Source organism: Pelobates fuscus, chromosome 3 (assembly GCF_036172605.1).
Source record: "Pelobates fuscus isolate aPelFus1 chromosome 3, aPelFus1.pri, whole genome shotgun sequence".
Taxonomy (NCBI): domain Eukaryota; kingdom Metazoa; phylum Chordata; class Amphibia; order Anura; family Pelobatidae; genus Pelobates; species Pelobates fuscus.
This window is the reverse complement of record NC_086319.1, coordinates 199,016,202-199,036,783: the sequence shown is the minus strand read 5'-3', so window position 1 is coordinate 199,036,783 and position 20,582 is coordinate 199,016,202. Positions and strand designations below refer to the sequence as shown.

Below are 20,582 nucleotides of genomic sequence, written 5' to 3'. Positions count from 1 at the left end.
TATGAATTTTGAGTTTAGATTACAGTATGAAGTGCAGATTGTTGTAAAAAAAATGTGAAACAATTGTAGCATAATGCTGTAACAAAAATAAACATTAAACAAATCATGGGGTCTGAATACTTTCTGAATGCACTGTATACCTATTTTAATTACATTTAGTAGACATAAATCAAATAAAGAAAGAAATAAGAACACCTCCAGACACACAGTAGACAGCATTTAATTCATTTAGGATTGTGCCATTTATTGAAATCAAACATCAAGATTCAAATATACAGCCAGAAAATGTGCCAGATTATTTACCGAAATCTAACCAGTGTAACAACCACAGGATAGATAAAAAGGTCAAACAACTTAAACAAATACAAAAAGCAACACGTTACACCGGCTCACGGTTTTCAATTACTTAACAAAACAAAGAAAGATGTCTTTTATTACCTTTTGCAGTTCTTTTGAAAACAATTTCTACCTAGAGCAGAGTGACTATTGTGCTTTAGCCTCTCATCCTTTGTAGAGCTAATATATTTCAAAGAAAATGTGAGTATCAATTTAAAAATAAATTAGAAGGGTAAAACTTTGCTTGGAATTCAAAGCAGTAAAATGGCTTTATGCAAAATAAGTTAATATATTATTTAGTCATTTACTGAATTACTTCCCCATTTGAGGATTTTCTATGAGTGGTGGTGAGTTCAAAGCCACACTGCAAACTTTACACCCTAATAGTCTAATTTGTAAAAATATGTCCAGCTTAACCAAAAGTAGAGTTTATTCCTGTTTGGATATTTTACCCTGTAATTTTCCATGTGTTTGATTGTATATAATTTATTTAATCCATTCAGTATATAAAACAGATAATATTTAAAATATGACAACAATATGTAGTTATATCCAAGTGGATACCATGATTAGTTCATCATGTTTTTCCTACACACCTTAAAGTGACCAATTCGCAAAGACCCCCGACAGTGACATCACCACTGCAGGTTTGATTGCTGGGGGAAGGCAGGTAAAGTTAGATTTACTAATCTTAACTAGTCCTTCGTGGGGGTTAACATCACTGCATTTGCATATGCGAGAGTACAGAATTGAGGTCTATGGAGGGTCCCACAAGACCGCACAGACCACACAGCCATTTCCCGGCATTTCCCTGGTGACTGGTGATGGCTGTGGGGATTGACACTTAGACCGTCCTGAGTCTAAGAAAGTCAGGAGAAAGGTGGAGGAGAAATACAGAGACAAAGTAGTCCTTACTTTGATTCTGTTTATCTTTTGACTGGGTTGTAATTTCAGTGAAATTCCAACGCAATCATAATGACGGTGTTGGACTGGGTGGGGGGTAAAGGGGGTTTGGGGCCTTTGCCACTTTAAGGATCACACTAACTATTAATTTTCACTTTATTATAATAGTTTCAACTTTATTTCAGCTATGAGTACTGGTTTCCATGTTTACTTAATTACACACATTTTATTTTAAAACACAAGCCACCATAAGGAGTTTAGCGATAAAATTATTAAATATTAGAATATGATCTGTCTTCATCTGTTAACTCTCAGTGGATCAGGCTAATATTAATCAACACTGTCTTTCATACTCTATACAGAAACTATTGGGGTGCAGATGAGGCAGAAAATGTTTGATCACACACGATAATACATTCATTAATTAGTAATATATATTCTGCACCCCAAATATTAGACAGTAGCTAGATATTGTGCTTTTCATTCTTTCAGTATTTAAAGTGTTAAAATGTGGCTTGCCTTTACTGGTAGTTTTCAGCTTTTATACCTCTGTACATCAAGGAACAATGGATTGCAGATATAGGATGCTCTGGGCAGGCAGATTTAAATTTTAAGAGATATTTGGATTTAAAGGCTTGTTTCTACAAGATGAGATTTGTATACATTTCATCCAGCTGAACTAGTGGGTGTCATTGGAAACTTGAAACTGTTGATAAATGTTTGGCATATGAAATTCTAACTGTTCACATTTCAACTCACAAGATTAATAGATAACTCAATGCATCTCTTGGCTGAAATCATCTGAATTGACAATCTCAGCCAATCCAATACTTTCCTATGAAAAAACTTTGTGATTGACTGAGATCATCAATTCTGACGGAGGCAGATCGGGGGCAGGGCCAGAGCCGGTGCAGCCAGCACTGTCGAACATACGTGGCACTGGAAATAAGGTGAGTTTTCTTATTATTTAAGGGGCGCAAGGGACCCTGTATGTGTTTTTAACACTATAGGGTCAGGAATACGTTTGTGTTCCTGACCCTTAAGTGTTCCTTTAAGAATGTGCTACTGTCCAACTAATGTATAAATGAGTTATTTACGATATGTATTATTTTGTTTAGATAAGCAGTACTTTAATTACATATTTCAACTGGCATAAAATGCCAGTGGTAAAATATGAACTGTACATATAACACCTTCCAGTAGAATGCCCTGAATGCGTTATGTACAGCTTTGCAAAGTTGCAAACCACCGTTGAAGATGCTGACTGGCAAGGCATTATGGGAACTGTACTACTCTAGACTCACTCATTGAAATATTTTACTCTGTAACAGTTGAGAGGGTATTTGCTGAAGCAGAGGTAAAACACTATATATTTATATTTTTCTTTTTTTTTTCTTTTAATAGGTACAATATTCGGAAGACTATAAACAAGACATTTTGCAAACAACCCAACCCAGTAATTTTATCAACCCACAAAAAAAAATGCAAAACTGTCTGGTTTTAGAAATTTTTGGCACAGCCAATGAATTGGCAATGATTAGAACATGCAATATTTTTTTTTTTTTAATCTACTGGTTGTAGAATTATGACACTTTGTTAAATGGGCCATATATAAATTTATCTGCAATACATTATTTATAACACTTTTTTTTAGAAACAGTAAATATGTAGAATATATTGGCCTGTGGTAAAATTATAACAAAATCATTCAAAGAATCAATCAGCATCTACATTTTATAATGGTAAAGAAATAAATGTAGACATGCTGAAAGTCTTATCCAATTCCCTTTGTGAATATTGTCTTCTTATTTACAGGATATTCAACGCAGTCAACTAGAAAGCATCATGGTCATTTGAAAGAACCAATAAAAGATGATTTCCAGGACAAATTTCTTCCACGATGGATCGCCAACGACTACACAAGCAAGGGGGAAAAAAGCATGTGGCAGCCGAAAGGTTAGTCCTTGAATTCACAATCTCAAATTAATATCTCCAATAACAGGCAGTCAGATAAGATCAAACGATAAATCATTGTATATTCCGTGTTGGTGATAAGGGTTAAATAAGTTAAAAAAAAGCCACAAAACTGAACATTTTAGTGGCACCGTGACCCTCTTAAAAGTGCTTGAAGATGTTATAAAAGTCTTGCAATATAAAGCATTCAGATTTATTTATAAGAACATTCCCTAACTTTGTAGACAACAGGAGCAAACCCACTTATTACTGAACAACTTGCAGTTCCTTCATGTAGTTTATTTGAAAGCCATATTGTAAAATTCCATAGGCTAGCCACTAAAAACAAAAAAAAACCATCTTCAGGAACAGACAAGTATTCTCTCTCCGGGAGGATATGGTCCAACCCATGTTATCCTACGTTTGTGTAACAAACACCTTGACTGTTTACATTACAGTAGTGTCAGTTCTGTTGCAGAAATGCCTTCAACATTTGGCCTTTTGTGTTAACCATGCATACATTTTTTTATTTTATAAACCATTTAAAGAAGACAATATAGCTCAATGATCCCAACCCCTCCTTCCCTCCCCATTTTTTTTTTTTTTTTTTTAAAAACAACAACTTTTTACAAAAGAAATTAAAGCAGTGACTGAGCTATAATCCGAAACTGCTAAAAAGCAAACAAAAAAATTCTAGTTATGAAAATGCAACACCACACACTCCATTCCATATCTCATTGGGTATATTATGCAGGCAGCATCAAATCAAACTTTCAGCAAAGTAAAATGTAGGCAGTAACTAATCTACCAGCATGAAGACACACAAGATAACACACTACTTTTTTCCCAGCCACCCCCCCCCCCCCCCAAAAAAAAAAAAAAAAATAATCAAAACATCTAATACTATGGTGGCATAATATTATTACAAGAATGGGTTACTTCTATAAAAAGCATGCATATAAGATATTTGCAATAGAAATACAGATTTTTATTATCTCCTAAACACACTGATGTATTCCCACAAAATATATATGTATATTTCTATAATATTATTTTTTATTATTATTATTACTATAGTTTGCATTATCATTCAGCATTGAACATTATTTTCTATTGTTACTCTGTTTAGTGTACAGCACTGTGTATAGTATTTTGCATCACCATAACAGAGTACAGTTGGCCCTTTAGCTGAAAAATAAATATACATTCATACAATTAGATGTCAGATTACAGGAACACACTTATAGTAAAAGTTCCTGGAGGGTTGGACATCAGGTTTAATTTATAAGATGCTCTGTGTGTTTAAGGCAATCTTAGATAGCTCAGACCTCCATCTAAAGAAAAAAATAAATATGGAGAATCGTTTTAGAGTTTTAAATAAGATGGTTCAACACATGTCAACATAACTCTTGCAACATGCAAAGAATGTTGTTGTCTAAGATATTAAGGGGTGCCTCTAAAAAGAGACTCAAAACTTGTGCTTATGTTTTTTTGTTTGTTTTAAAGGAGTCATTTTTTTCCTTTTGAAAATCAGAAAATCAGGTTTCTCTAGACAGAAGATACACACATTTTATTTGCAGCAAAACAAAAAAACAAACTCCTCACTGTGGATGTGTTAAGTATTAAAAGGGATAACACTGATTTTCACAGCCACCTATTTCAATGTTCTTTGTTAAAACAACTAAAGATCTACTCAAATACTACTCAAAGATAAAAGTAAGTCAATAGTGTGAGGGACAATCTGTTTCGGCATCAGGAGTTTCCATAAACTGCTGATATAAAAACCCCTTTCATGTAATACGTCATTTGCAACGCAGAAACACCCTTTCTCTCCCTTGCCTCTTATTAGTGGGCAACCAGAATTGTGCTCTGTGGACATTCGTACACACACACACCCACACACACACAAACGAGCATGGACACTCAAACATCAAGATTAGCCAAGTCTTCTGGTCCCTCAGCAGTGAAATAAATAAAGTAAAGTTTGACTGAATCTGTAGATAAGAGGGGAACAGAGAGAGAGGGGTAGGTGCAGATGTATAATTGGGGCTTTTTCCTCTTGCTTGTTGATAAGACCCCCACATCATGCGCAGCAATTTCAGCTGTAAAACACAAAGAAAAGATTATTTGGTGTTTTTCATTCACACCACAAACTATATAACCTGCATTCCTCAATAATGCTTTGGTGATAAGCTTTTCCTGGAAGTGACATTACTTTTGACCTCTATGTAGACATTGGGGGAGATTTATCAGTATGCTGTTCTTAAAAGTGGTCTAAAGTACTGGAAGTGGGGCCATTACGAGACAATAGAGGGAGATTTATCAAAGCGTACTGTTCTAAAAAGTGTTGCAAAAATGTAAAAGGAAGAGGTGACCCCTCTTCCTTTTAAGTTTTTGCAACACTTTTTAGAACAGTACGCTTTGATAAATCTCCCTCTATTGTCTCGTAATTAGAAGGACACTAAAAGCACTCAGACGACTTAATCTCAATGAAGCAATCTGGGTGCAATGACCCAGTCTTTTTATACCTGAAATTTAAGGCACTACCAGTGCCGTAATTACCACGGCTGCAGGGGTCACGGTAGCAACCAGGCCCATCACTCCAGTGGGCCCAGCCGCCGCTGCGTCCTTTGCGACTATGGGCCGCCGATGTACTTTGAGGCTCAGTGCACTGCTGCATGACATAATGTGGACTTTATCTACAAATATTTTTGTCCTCCCCACTCTACCAGTATTCTCTTTTCTCTAACTCGCCTATTCAAAATTATTATTTAGCTGTCAGTCAGTATGGAGCAATGAGCTGGCACAGATTTCTAGTGAAATGAGTCTCTTGATAACAGGTAGAACTGACCATGTATTCTCACTTTAAAATTAGAGGGGGAAATGAAGCACACTTGCTAACCAACAAACCAAACCAAACATATCAGGAAGTATTACTTTGCTGAGGGGTAGTGGATGCATGGAATAGCCTTCCAGCTGCAGTGGTAGAGGTTAACACAGTAAAAGAGTTTAAGCATGCATGGGATAGGCATAAGGCTATTCTAACTATAAGATAAGGCCAGGGACTAACGAAAGTATTTTGAATAGTGGGCAGACTAGATGGGCTGAATGGTTCTTATCTGCCCTCACATTTTATGTTTATATGTTTCTATTACAACAAGAGTCTGGCGGGACAGTCCCAATTTCAAGGTCCTTTCATAGTATTGTGGGTTTGTTACTTTTTCTCTCACTTTAAGGGACACCAATGAACTGTCCTCAGAAATCATAGTGCTACCTTATGTTGGACATGCCTGTGCTACTCTAAGGGCTCAGGAGCATGCAGAACGTACTGTAACAGTGCTCCTAATGTGGCTGGCAGTAAAGCCAGACTGACATACCCTTTCTTCAGGTAGGCCTGTTCCCATTGGGTGGTGCAGCATTGTATACCATTTTATATTGGGAGGTAAGTTAAAAGAGCATTACAGAAGTGTTAAAACATTCTTCCTATATTAACCAAAACAAGCTTAGAGCCTCTCATATCTTCTCAGGATATGGTTCTAGATTATCTTCACATGACTCCACTCATCAAAGTTACGATACTAGAGAATTTGTTTTATCACTATTAACATAATCTCAAAAGCTCTAGATCTTACACACGTTGTGGTACAACAATAGGGGAACTCAGATTCACACTTATTTTAATCCAAATATTAGAATGTCATTTTACTTGTGAAATATTTCATCTTTAATTTATGTGTGATTTGTGTAATTTATGTGAAATTGCTGTACCTTTTAAATGATATTGTAAAATGTACTCTTGCTGTGTTTATTTTCCTAGCAAAATGAAAATTAAATGTAAAAGAAAAAAAAGAGCATTACAGAAATACTTGTACATGAGCAGAGAACTGCAAATCTCCGAGCAACCGGAAAATTGTATTACTCCCATCAGAACCAGTAAAATTGAGAGATCTGCACACTATATGCATACATAATACATACAACCAAAGCAAAGAGACTTCATCAACCAAGAGTCTTACTGTGGAAGAACAGAAGGGGCTCCTGATCGATGGAAGTGAACATTTTGCCATTTTCCATCACGGCGGTGCCAAATGCATGTTTCCTCTGACTGGGCAGTGCGGGGGACGCCACTGGCATCAAGGTATTGGGTGATACGGATATAGGCAATGCAGGCTGATTCATCTCCCATTAGATGTATGTGGGGATTCAGGATGGTTGTGTGAATGGGTTTATTGCTTCGTGACCATACTGGGAAGGAAAGAGAGACGGAGAGAGACAGGAAGAGAAAGAGAGAGGGTGGAAATGTTACGGTCCAAAAATTACAGTTGGGTATCAGATGTGAAATTCATGTACATATATGCACGTTTTATACTATCAAAAGTATTAATTTAATTTAAGAAGCATGTCTGCCATTTATCATTTGAAGAGTTGTTCATATAATATACAACCAAGGGGGAGGCAGTTTTGAATAGTTAGAATTAAAGAACAACACAGCAGCTATGTTTGAATTTGGGTGTGCACAAGCTTGATGAGAGTCTAGTTGTAGTAACAGGACCACAAAATTCTTAGAAAAATGAAGTTAAAATATTAAATTATGTATTTGTAACCTTAGATCCAAAGATTTCTGCCAACCATTAGTGAATAAATTGCCTCTTCTTAAAAGGATTTTTTTTAATCCTTTTTTTTTTTTTTTTTTATTCCCTGAATAATACCCTATTGGCATTATTCTGCAGGGTCCCTGTTCCTGAACACTTGAAAAGCGTTTTAAAAGAAGGTTTTACTCAATCAAGGCTTCTCACACAGAAGAAGGAGAAGGGAAAGCGGGAGAAACAGAAAATATTGGATTGGAAAGAGAGGTGGTAGGGCTACAATTAAGGAGGGTTTGAGGGAGGGAGAATCAATCTACCCCCTTGCAGTTGTACTGCCTGAAAGGAGGAAGATTTGAATGTCTGTCAGTAGCATGCTGTGCGTGCTGATGGCAGACATTTTTTATACATATAATTTACATTAGGAAACCCGTAACAGAGTTCTAGGCTACCAATGTCACGAGTGCTGGGGAAGCAACTAGTCCCCAGCACACAATTAAAAAGTACTCTGGATGTTCAGTGTTTGAAGCTGAAGCCCTGCAAATCTACACCCCTACCACCACGACCACTTCAAATCATAGGATGTGCATCTATGCATGTTCTTATAACAGAAGAATTCCAAGGGGAGGTAAAATTAGGCATTTTTACATATTCTGCAACAGAAAATATAGAATATCTGTGAAATTGCACTTTGTATGTTTTTTTTTTTTTTTTTTTTAAGAATACAATTTGCAAACAGGAAGATCCTAAGTGGTTTACCTGGAGTTCCTGTTGAAGGTGAAATACACCAAAGATTTTCCCCACTTGTTTCTGAGAAATGTCACCTATACCTGTTGATACATGCTACCTTTTATTGTTGTCATATCTTCACAGTTTACCTCCAGGCTGATCCTTGTACTCTGGAAGTAGCCATCTCTAAGGGTCAGTCTAAAATGCAGCAATGCCATTTAAAAAAAAAATATTCTAGGGCAGGCATAGGCAGCCTTTGGCACTCCAGATGTTTTGGAATACACATCCCATGATGCTTTGCCAGCTTTATGGGTGTAAGAGCATTATAGGGGGTGTAGACCACAACATCTGGAGTGCCGAAGGTTGCCTATCCCTGCTCTAGGATGTAGTTTGTTTTAGGCATGTGTCAGCTTCTCTAATTAGAAACGTAACAATTAACGATGTAGTTACTTTGAAAGTCCAATGGTCTGTACACAGTTTGCAGATGATAAGTACACTTTTAAATACAAGACAACACATTATGTCATCAACATACAACCTGTGGTTTACATCTATTTCTGTTCCTTCAGTGTTACTCACAATTCTCAAAGTAGAATCGATGGAAATCGAGGCCCTCAACCAGGTTTCCCAATGCTTCTGGCTCAAAGGCAGTCATTCCAGGATCACACATCTTACTGGTTTGTTGCACATAGAGAGATAAACATGTTAGTGTGGAGAATATTCTAATAGATTTAATTAATTAAATATTTGCATTAATGATAAGTACTCATTAGGTCAGTGGTCTGTTTTCAAAGTTCAGTTTTGAATTCTATATTTAATAAAGGCATGAGGGCTACTTCATAGTTTAAATTTCCTTGTGATGTCTAGTTCTGAGGAAGAAATTATTCACAGTTGCTGCTGATCCATATAGGTTATTGAAATGTTATCATATGGTAAGAAGGAATCTGTTGGCGCTATATAAACGGCAATAATAATAATAATAATAATAATAAGTGCTGATACATAAAAATAACCATTTGTGTGCTTAATTTTCCAGTTGGCACATCAACAGTAACATATATATATAGGGCAAGGATGGCACATATAATTTCATCTGCATCAATGTAATAGAGTATTGAATGTGCAAAATGCAAATTAGATAGTTCAGAGGTTAGTCTCCAGCTGCAGTTTATCAAGTGTCTGGTCAAAGTTCAGCGACAGAGACTAAATAAATAAGCTTTTACATTGACAGATAAATCCATATTTTGCCATGCCTGCTACACACATTGACATGACCACTTGAAGAAGTTCTATTCTAAAAATATAGTATCTACATTTTTCCTTTGTTTGTCCACTCTTCGATTCCCTCATGATTGGCCATATAAGAATGCTTGCCCACAGTAAACCACAGAAGACTCCTGTATGCTGATTTCACAGGTAGATGTTAATCAAAGCACCATAACAAGTTTTTTCTCATTGGATAATCTATGATGTAGCGCACATCACATATGCAAGTTAAAAACCTCATTAATATCAATGGAAAAATCTATTCTTCCTCTTTTACTGTAAACATATTTGCATTGCCAGCCAAGTACCTACCCTCCTTCTCTGGCTCTTGAACAGGGAATGTGTGCATCCGCTCTTGGTGGCAAACACAATGCCCACACAATTGATTAGTAGCACCCATGATATGTCTGTTGTTGAGTTATTCAGTAGTTTTAATTATCTCATCTGATGAGCGGAACTGCTGCCAGAGTAAAGATATAAAAACTCCTTTAACTACTAAATGTAAAACCTTCGATGGTCATAAGAATAGATTGTTCAGAAATAGAAGATCAGGATTTATAGAGCCTTTTCTTGGTCTAGTAGGAGCACTCTGCTGTTGCTGCTGTTTCCATGTACAGCAGCAGGAACGTGAGAGGGGATTGTCTTTTTTTTTGTAAATTAAAATTTTATTGTAGTCCAGCACAGTAAAAAAAAGCATTAGGAAAGGGAATGCAGGCCCCACTAACAAAGTAACAACGTTTTTTTATTTTTTTTCAAGCCATACATGGCTATATAAAAGTATAGAAAAATGAACATGGACGTGACAATAAACTGGAAAACAATATAAACAAAATGTGAAAAAAATCCTATTGAATGGTTTCTTAAATTCATGAAAAAACTGAATCTTACTGCTATATCTCATACACCACTTTTTTTCTTACAAATCTGTAGTTATCTACATATGATTACATAAGTCCCTGAGCTGAAAATGTCAATTCCTCCAGTCGTCGTAATTCCTCCATTTTGTAAAACCACGTATTGAGGGGCAGAGGTACGTATTATTTTCAAAATTCGGTGTATAACTTGTTTCGCAGTATTTTGTAGCCGTATGGTAAGGAATTTCTTGTATCTAGTTGTCCGTGTAGTGGTATGATGCAAGAGGAAAGGAGCAGGCCGACAGGGAGAGGGTCATCTGAGAACTTCTTCAAGATGTGATAAATTTCTTCCCAAAAAGTTGTAATCTTAGGGCATTCCCACCACATGTGTAAAAACGTGCCTGTAGTAGCATGACAATGCCAACAGTCACCATCCAAGGCTGGATTTACACTCCGGAGAAGCTGTGGTGTTCTGTTACACAATGACAAAACTTTATAAGATGTTTCTTGGGTTTTACTGGCCAATGCACAATGGTGAACCAAGTCAAAAAATACCCCACTGTTGTTCTGTAAAAGTCTCCCCAATTTCATTTTCTCATATATGGGGTGATGGGAAGTTCCTATTTTGTAGGAGCAGGGATGTTATTGTGGGTCATCTCTCAGAAGCTCAAACATGGTTGGAACACTACACAAGTCAGGTTGTTGGTAGCCCTCTTGGTCTGTACAGTAATGTTCAGCATATTGGATTTAGAGTAGTTAATCTTGAAATTGGATATCTTTCCATATTGATAAAATTCCTTCATTATGTCGGGAGCATCGTTTTTAGTAAAGAAACAAAATATAAAATCGTCTGCATAGGCAGCTACCTTATGCGTCATGGGTACCACTTTGATTCTCCGAATTTCAGGGTTGTGTCTCACCGCTTGGAGGATTGGCTCGGGGACAAGGTCAAAGAGCAGCGGCAACACCGGACAACCCTGCCTGGTTCCGTTTCAAATCTCTAATGGTTCAATGAAAGTGCCATTGAGGAAAACCCTTACTGTTGAGGTATCATAGAAATCAGTTCTCCAGGTATACATATTCAGCCAAATTCCCAAGACCCGGACAGTACAAAAAAGGAAGTCCCAGCTCACCCTATCAAAGTCCTCACGGCATGGGATTATCGTTTTATGTTTATTGCTATTTGCTATTAAAGAGACTCAATAGGCACCCAGACCACTTAATCTCATTAAAGTGGTTTGGATTCAGTGTCGCTATTCCCTTAACCCTGCATTTAAAAACATTGCAGTTTTAGATTAACCGCAATGTTTAAGTTGCAGGGTTAAGACTGCCTCAACTGGCTGTCTACCAGACAGCCACTAGGGGCATTTTCTGCTGTTCCACAGTTTTTAACTCCATGAAACGACACTGGACGTCCTCATGCTTTGCTTGTAAATCCCCATAGGAAATCATTAAGTCAATGCTTTCCTATGGGGAAGGCCTAATGTTAGTGTGGCAAGCTGCGTAGGTCCCCTCTTGTGCTGATGCCGGAGGAGGTGGAGATAGAGCCAGTGCCAAGAGACCTTGTCGATGGATTTAGGTAAGTGTTTTTAATCCTTTGATTGCCGTGGTAGGCTCGGGGAGGCTACAGCACTAACAGCACTAACACTACAGTGTTCCTTTAACATTATACAGTGTTCCATTAACATTATATTTATTTTCTTTTTTATGGGTCCATCAGATCTGGTTTCCAGTTGTTGAACCATCCTGTTTTTTATTATGGAGCCCCACCAAGTTTGATAGTCCCCAACTGGTATCATACAGATTCCATCCCCATGCTTAGTTGCTAGTTTTTTAATTTAATGTTTAGTAGACATGCCTACATCCACATTATATATTATAGGGAGGTTTCAAATCTCCCTTTACTTAATTACCAAGCGAGGTTTGTCCAACCAGTTAAGCCTCATGACACTGAGGATTTACTAGCTATTTGCTTGCTGGCTGCTTGTGTACCTAAAATTATCGTTTACTTTGAAAAATCAAGTGAATTACCATTTGTAAATGCTTTGCAGATTTGGTAGAGCTGGATGAATTACGAGAATTACCACTCTGCTTGGATTTCTGAAACTTTCACCTAGGGTTTGTGAGTACCTAATTCACTATTTTATATATATTATTTATAGTACAGACAGTACTGCACTATATACCCCCTTCTGTACCTATATAGGATTGGACTGCAGAAATAAGAAGAAGGGAGAGGGTCGCCTACACGGACCCTAAGGCGCTAATATCTGAGCTAGATTGTGATGTTGTGTATCTTTTTTTGTTTTACCTAAAGGTTAACAAGAAAAAATTGACTACGTAAAAAAGAAAAATGTATTAGGTAAAAGTTTATTTGCTCCCATATCTATTTCATCTTATACATAAGCGCTTCACCAGTACACCTTTCTATTTTCACCTAAGACCATCCAGACAAATTTGTAGTTAGAGAATAACTCTGCCAGTATTGTCCATGTATTTGCATAATGTGTCATATGTACTTATCCTTGTGCATTTAATTAAAAGTATATCGTGTTATGGGGTATTTACTAAGAGTTTTAGCTTTAGATTTTTTTTTCTTTATGAATTTGTAAAATCACACAGTTTAATTACTTATTTTAACATCATATCTATATCTGTTTTCTTTTCGAAAGAAAGACATTACTAAGGCGAAAATTAAATATTTCAAAAAAGAATGTGTGTCAATATTGTAGCTTGCTCACTGATAGATATCCAGGTGTTCTTAAAGGTCAACCTCATATTATTCAAGTACTTTATCTGTAGATATAGTCAATCATTATTGTCCTGGTGCTACAACAGCTGTGGTCTGTGGACCTACTTCTTTGGCCATCTCTGCAGTAAGGAGTTTGTATTGTCAGCTTTTTCCATAGTTACAAGTGAATGGAGCAGGATGGTCAAGTTCAATTTGTGAACAGTGATTATTGTGATTGATCAACATGACATTGTGTACCAACTCTATAGTCAACAAGTGCTGTTGTGTCCTCAAGGGACTGACATGGACCTGGCAGCAAAAAAAAAATTTGGAAGAGAGTATTGTATTTAAGATTTGAACACACTAAGACATTTCTCCTTTTCTGTTGTTTTACAGTTTCCAGTATTATTCTTCCTTTAAACCCTCTTCAAAATGCCCGTGATGACAGATACTATGAAGAAATATACAATTGGTCCAACCAACTACAAGTCTGTTTGAATGTGGGTGTAATTATGTATTACTCACGTGTAGGACTCAAAGTCACCATTGCTGATTGCTTCTATTAGTTGTTCCGTCACTTTGATAATCTCTTGTTTTCTCACTGCCACAATGGAAAAAAAATCCTATGTCAGACTTATAATAACCCAGGATTTAAGACACTGTGGAAAGGATATTTTGATAGCACAAACCTAACATTACCCACTAATTATATTACAGACTCTGTAATACCCTCAAAAACCTCACTCTTCATGCCATTTCTTCTCATTCCCTTTTTCATGAGTTTGAATGTAATAATACATTTAACAGATCACCTATTTATTCCAATATCGTTCTCTTTCTTCTCTCCATCTCTAAGGTAACATTCCCAATTTTATGACCCGTCCTAATATGTTACTCTTTATTCAATTACATTATTATGAAGGGCATGGAAAAGAAAGACCAATGCTAACTAAAGCTGCAGGTGAGTTCTGGAAAAAACAGTATTAGTAGGTGCTACTGATATCTAACCCACGTGCTCTTTTAAAAATGACTAGAGTAATTTACTTTCAGTGGAACTTCCATCTAATTGGTCCACTTTATTCTGGAAAGATTGCTGTCACAATAAGTCTAACTATGAACAACACTCTGATGATGCTAGGTGCTTAGTTGATGCAATAAGAATTACCGGTACTTGTTATTTATCTAATGGGATATATATCATACATTAATAATGTTCTTCATATTCTTGGTAGTTATTGCATGCTGTGAGAAGCAGAAATATCTGGGGATAGTCAATAACTGTGTTTTGTCAAATGTTGTTAATTCAATCCCCCCCCCCCCCCCTTTGCTAAATTTGCCAAAGTGTACCACAGGTGGTATAATTCCTGGGTGCCATGTGATAATATTCACCTTAGGTATAGCCGGTGGTCCATTGGTGAATATTATCACATGGCACCCATATTGATGGCGAGCTCAATGGCGAGCTGATGGCGAGTGGATGACGCAAAGTACTGTGCAGAGCACTGTCCCTTTTAGAGTCATTATAGCCAGGCCCATGTATAAATAAATAAACTCATTCATATAAATGTGTCTCAGGAGTTTAATTTGTGTCTTTTGACCTTTGAGAACCCAATGATCTTTGAAGAGAATGCATACATCCCCCATTTGTTCCGGCATTTTAGAACTAAAGCATTAATCATTTTTTTAAAAATAGTTTATCCCTCAGAAGCAATTTCACTTGTCACAAGGGATGCCATTTATAGCAGTCATACAAGTTTAAGTGAACCAGGCTGTCCATTGATTGGCAGAGATCAGACCAGTTTGTGCACATGCCATATGCACATACAAAATTGATATAGGCAGTTAGTACCCAGTCTTTTGGGCTGTATTATAAGGACACTCCACAGTAAAAATATCACTGTTTGAAAGATATAACACAAATGAAAACATGCATGCATTTAACTATGCATCTCATTGGGGTATAACTAAAACAGCTTGCAAAAGTTGTAATTCTCGTCTCAAGCTTTTGCAAGCCCTCCCTTTCTTCCCCAGCTCAGACTTGAAGTGGCTGTTCAATCACAGACTTCCCAATGCAGCTTAAAGGGAAACTTTAGTGCTAGGAAAACAAAGGAGTTAAAAACGGCTTCTGTCACTTACCTCATTTCAGCACCAATGTCCCTCGGTGCTGGTACAGACTCTGCCTCGCTTGCATTAGGACTTCCCAAAGGAAAGCATTGTATAATGCTTTCCTATAGGATTTTGGGTGACACTGGATATCCTCATGCATAGCGTGAAGACGTCCAGCGTAAGTTGGGTGACCAAAAGTTGCTTAACCATCAGGAATTGCCTCTAGTGGTTGTCTGATAGACAGCCACTTTAGGTGGTGTTAACCTTGTAATGTAATTACTTCAGTTTATCAAAAATGCAGTAATTACAATTGCAGGGGTAAGAGACCTTGGACAGTGCACCTAGACCACTTCATCTAGCTAAAGTGGTTTTGGGTGCCTATAGTGTCCCTTTAATGAGAAGTCATTGCAAGGCAGGTGCTCTGGGCAATTGCTGCTTCTTGAGTTCATCTCAACTGAGAAAAACAAACCATGAAGTAACAGGACCTGTTGTCTGATTGACAGCCAAAGTAGCGTAACAAGGTTTATTTTAAAACTGCCTGGAGTGCTTTAGGAGTTTGGAAGCATGAATGCATACTGCAATATTGAAGCATTCATTTGTAAAATAAACATTTTTACTTTTCAGCCCATAAAATATAATTATATGAAATGCCTATTGTAAAATCTCAAATGTGATGAAGTTTCATGAGATTTCAGACATTTCATATTCCTATACATTGTCTCCTTGGCTAAATGTTCCCAGGCTTCCTTTTTATTCAAACAAGCTTGTCTTTTTATTTACCTTTGGTATCTTCATCCTCAATAGTAGTGTTTGTGCTCTCAGAAGATTCCTGGCAAAGACCAAAATGGAGGAAGAAGTTTGTTAGTTCAACAGAGGCAGCAATGTAATATACTGGGGTACCAGAAACATTGTATTTAATATACATTAGTGCACATTGCCTTGAGTCTCGAAGTGTAGATGTGCATTCTGTTGTCCCTGCATGTTTTGCAATTGACCACTGGATGTCACCACACACAAGGAAAAAAGTATGTTAGAAACACTGTTCTTTTGACCCTGTATGGTTCTACTGACTACAAAAACAAATCGTTTTCTACCTAGTAATGGCAACAGAACTGGGATCTCAGAAGTAGGGACTGAACATAGCTTAACGCCCTTTCCCTGTCTGTGCAGTCTGCCATTTTGATTTTGGAAATTATATTAATTGCTCCAGAATATTAGCCCAATACCTGCTGCACCTGCTGACTGTGCACACAGCTGCGGATACAAACACCAATGCTCCTTCCTCTGTGAGTCCCAGGCTAAGACTTCAGCCAACCTTTGCTGGGCATGAAGTGAAACCGTTAAAGCACTTTATATTCTTCAGGTCTTTACCACTTCTTGCTCAACAAAGTATCATTCATTTGTAGGACACAGATAAAAACACTGCTTAAATTGGCACAGAAGTGTAATATGGGCAATGAGTATACACTTTTCTTAAGTTCCAGTGTCGCAATTCATAGACAAACTTATGAAACTCTGTGTACTTTGAATTCTCAGAGATGGTCCTAAGATATCTCAAACAGTTCAGACATTCATCATATCATCGCTTTAGAATAGGCTTGTCAGACCTATCCTATAGAAAACACTATTCTTGTAGGCCAAGCAACTAGTACCCATGGGTGAAGATTCCAAAAATCTGCACTGCCAAGGTGGCAAGGAGACTTTTTTAGAAAACCGAAACACAAATTAAACTAAAATATGTGAATCTAACCAACTTGGATGCAATAATGGCCTGAGAGCACTGGATCGCGTTAGCCCAGTGTTCTCAGCTTATCATTGCCGTTCAGTTAGACAAATTTGCACTTAATAATACAGAAGTGTAATGATCTTATTATGAGTACAACTAAATAGCAGGCATGTGCTGAGGAGAACAGTGGATAGCTGATTTATAGCACAATAATCACTATAGTTGGTATGGTGCTTAGTGTCTTTTTAAAAGGAGATTTTTTTTATTGCCAGTGAAGAACAACCGGACAAAAAGAAGAAAGTGCAGTATGAGTTATACGAATTACTAGGGGAGAGGGTTTGGGGGTTGAAGCCATGGATGTGGGGTTGTTTAGCCCCCAATCTCTACAGTGAAAGGGGCAAGATGATATTAGTGTTTTTACTTTAATTTCACATCAAGTAGCTGTTTCTCCGCCTATAAGAAAGAGAAAGGTCGGAAGTATAGTGCCGTGCCTGGCCACATAGAGGAAGGGTAGGTGCTCCCCCCCCCCCCAGGTTACTGTCAGAAGGGGGTGCTAGAAAACAGACATTCACTGCACAATCTATTAGGTAAGTAGGAAGGTAGAATGGTACTGCACAACTGGCTGTACAGCACGTGCTTGATTTGGCTGTGCTTTCCTTGAGAACATCAGCAGCAATTGTTTATTTGTTACACGTTGAGCGTGAGTGTATAAATCAGAACCTTATCTGCTCTATGTTTGTCAGTGACCATTTTTCCTTTGTATCTATATTTCATTGTTGCTAAAAGGTTTAAAGGGACACTATAGTCACCAGAACAGCTTAATTTACAGTGTAGATGTTCTGGTGAGTATCATTATTGCCTTCAGGTATTTTCATGCAAACACTGCCTTTTTAAAGAAAAGGCAGTGTTAACATTGCCCCCTAGAGACACCTCCAAGTGGCCACTCCTCAGATGGCCACTGGAGATGCTTCCTGGTGTAGTACTGCATAGTAGGCAGCACTGCCATTCAGTGTCTCTACACTCTGCATGGAGACGCTGAATTTTTCTCATAGAGATGCATTGATTCAATGCATCTCTATGAGGAGGTGCTGATTGGCCCCGCCCCAACCTGCCTCCTTGCCGATTTTAGCCAATCCAATGCTTTCATGTAGGCAAAAAATCAGCAATTCATATTATGTCATCAAGGAGGCGGATCGGAGACGGGGCCAGCGTCAGCAAATCCGCGCAGTGCTGGAAATAAGGTGAGCTTTAATTCCTTTTAAGAGGGCTGAGGGGGAGCAAGCCACCTAAATGGTGGGTTTAGAACTATAGGGTCAGGAATATGTTTGTGTACCTGACCCTATAGTGTTCCTTTACTACTATATTTGTTTTTTTCCTTTCTCATATATGTCCTGTAGTTGATTTTAGTTTCAAGTGTTGCAAGTGCAATTTCCATTGTGTGCACTTTTTAATAATTTGCTCAACACACCTTTTGGGAAGTGTGTATTTTAAAAGTGCAATGCATTTTATTTATTTATTTACTTATTTATAAGTTGTTTATAGCAATAGAGAAGGAGATACAACATAAAGAGGTGGGAATATGCCATAACATATCCCGACTTCTCTGCTACTTTAGGCAGGGCCGGATTAATATAGGGGCTTATGGAACTAGCAGAGCATGAAATGAGTTAAAGTAAAGTTGACTTTGCTTATTGGGCAAATGCTCTTGCTGCTTTGGTCTTTCTAGCACTGTGGCTTGTTCCCTATCTTCTTAACTCACTAAATCCACATTTTCTGTGGCTCAGACTGCATACCAGGAGCTTATGCCTGCTAGTAAGAAGGTAAGGAGAGGAGAAGGCCGGTGAGTGCTATGGGACAGTCCCTAGAAAGCGTAGGCCTAGCATTTGCAGGAAGCTCGGACACTGTCTGCAAAGTAGGCCCTTAGTTGGCAAGCCTGCATGATTGGTCGGCAACCAGGCATTAATTCATGCTTGTCTTCCAATACGGTGCCAATGCCCCCTTTATAGACATGGGGTGGAGGTTATATGATTCACGTCAGTGGCCCCCCCTTTTACACCACCCACAGACATCCTGCTTCATCAGACTCTGCTGTTGTGGGATATGGATTTGCTTGAGAGATGAAAGAGATTGGCATAGGTTGTTTTCTTACAGCTGCATTCTGTGAGTTTCCTTTCAGCACCAATTCCACCAGAAGCATGACTCTTAGGAGGCATAGCTGTTTTATTGTTTTCTGTTGATAAGATTCTGTAGTTAGGCCCATTGTAATTGTCAGCACCAAGCCCAATGGGCTCTTAATCTGGCCCTGAGTAGGGGTCTTCAAATTTTCCAGGGACCTATCAATGCTTATAGGATGAGTAAAAAGTCAGGAGCCATCCAAATGCCTGTAATTAATCTAACCTTAAGAATTTTTGAGTTTTAAAGTGGTTCTTGACCTCTCATTAACAGTGTATTTGATGTCCTCTCTATATGCTGATTGTTGTTGAACTATTGTCTGACTACAATCCCCACGGTTCCCAACCTAAAATTTCCACACAAACTGTGCGTATGAATGAACCTAGACTGTGCCATGAATTGTTTTACGTAGAGAGACTTCTGTGCCAGCTTGAGCAGTCTATAGTCCTTTCTGAGACTCAGAAGAACAAGCACTGGAGAAGACAAAACAAAGACTCACCATCAACTGGACACTGGAACTTGACTTTCTTTTCTGGAAAAACAAGGAGAACAGATAGGAAGGAAAGTGAGACACACAGCCAGCAGCACAGTGACCACAGGGAGAAGGACAAGAAACATCATGGGCAGCAACAGTTAAGCAAGCAGCCAGTAGCACAGGAAATTCACACTGGAGTCAACAAAGAGAGCTACATGGAACATAGACTGTTAATCTAGGAGGAAGAAAGATAAATGCTGTAAAGGCAACATGTAGCGTAAATGCAGCACTGGGAAGGCATCAAGCACAGGTAGCATGAAGCAGAAGGTTATGTATCACATTCCCTTTTCAAATAAATCTTCAGATTCATATTGGGGAAAAAACTGCATCTGATTATATAAGTAGGGAAGTATAACCACATTGTGTGTTTATGTGCACTGCTCCCTGTGAACTAGGGAGTGATTGATACATAACTTTGTTAGTAAAGAGCAAGAGAAGAGCAAGACAATCAAAGAAAGCAAAAAGGGGAGAGCACAGAGGGAGACATAAATTAAAAAAATGCATCCTATTGTTCAGTGGAATGTCAACCTGTACAAAGAAGTGAATGACACAAGTAAGAAATATATACATGGTAACGGTTCAGGACAGATTGAAGTGACCAAAATTTATCCACATGAAAATGAGAACATGAATCAAAGTGAGGCAATGATTAGCAAAATGTAGCATATAAATATCTCCTGTATGAAGG

At 37.8% G+C, this 20,582-nt stretch overlaps 1 protein-coding gene across 4 annotated transcripts in view; it reads right to left on the bottom strand.

Moving 5' to 3' along the window:
* Window positions 1-213: 213 nt before the first annotated feature.
* Window positions 214-20,582, bottom strand: part of CAMK2A (calcium/calmodulin dependent protein kinase II alpha) — a 176,549-nt gene continuing 156,180 nt past the window's right edge. For 2 of the 4 annotated variants that reach the window (XM_063447894.1, XM_063447893.1), the window contains exons 15-20: window positions 19,859-19,891; window positions 16,242-16,290; window positions 13,881-13,956; window positions 9,084-9,178; window positions 7,209-7,437; window positions 214-5,294 (exon numbers count right to left, since the gene is read on the bottom strand). In XM_063447894.1, the coding sequence (XP_063303964.1) occupies window positions 5,291-5,294; window positions 7,209-7,437; window positions 9,084-9,178; window positions 13,881-13,956; window positions 16,242-16,290; window positions 19,859-19,891 (486 nt within the window). In that variant the 3' untranslated portion in view covers window positions 214-5,290. Of the gene's footprint in view, window positions 5,295-7,204; window positions 7,438-9,083; window positions 9,179-13,880; window positions 13,957-16,241; window positions 16,291-19,858; window positions 19,892-20,582 lie in introns of those variants that run through there. The other 2 variants (XM_063447895.1, XM_063447896.1) reach the window with 2 other exon arrangements.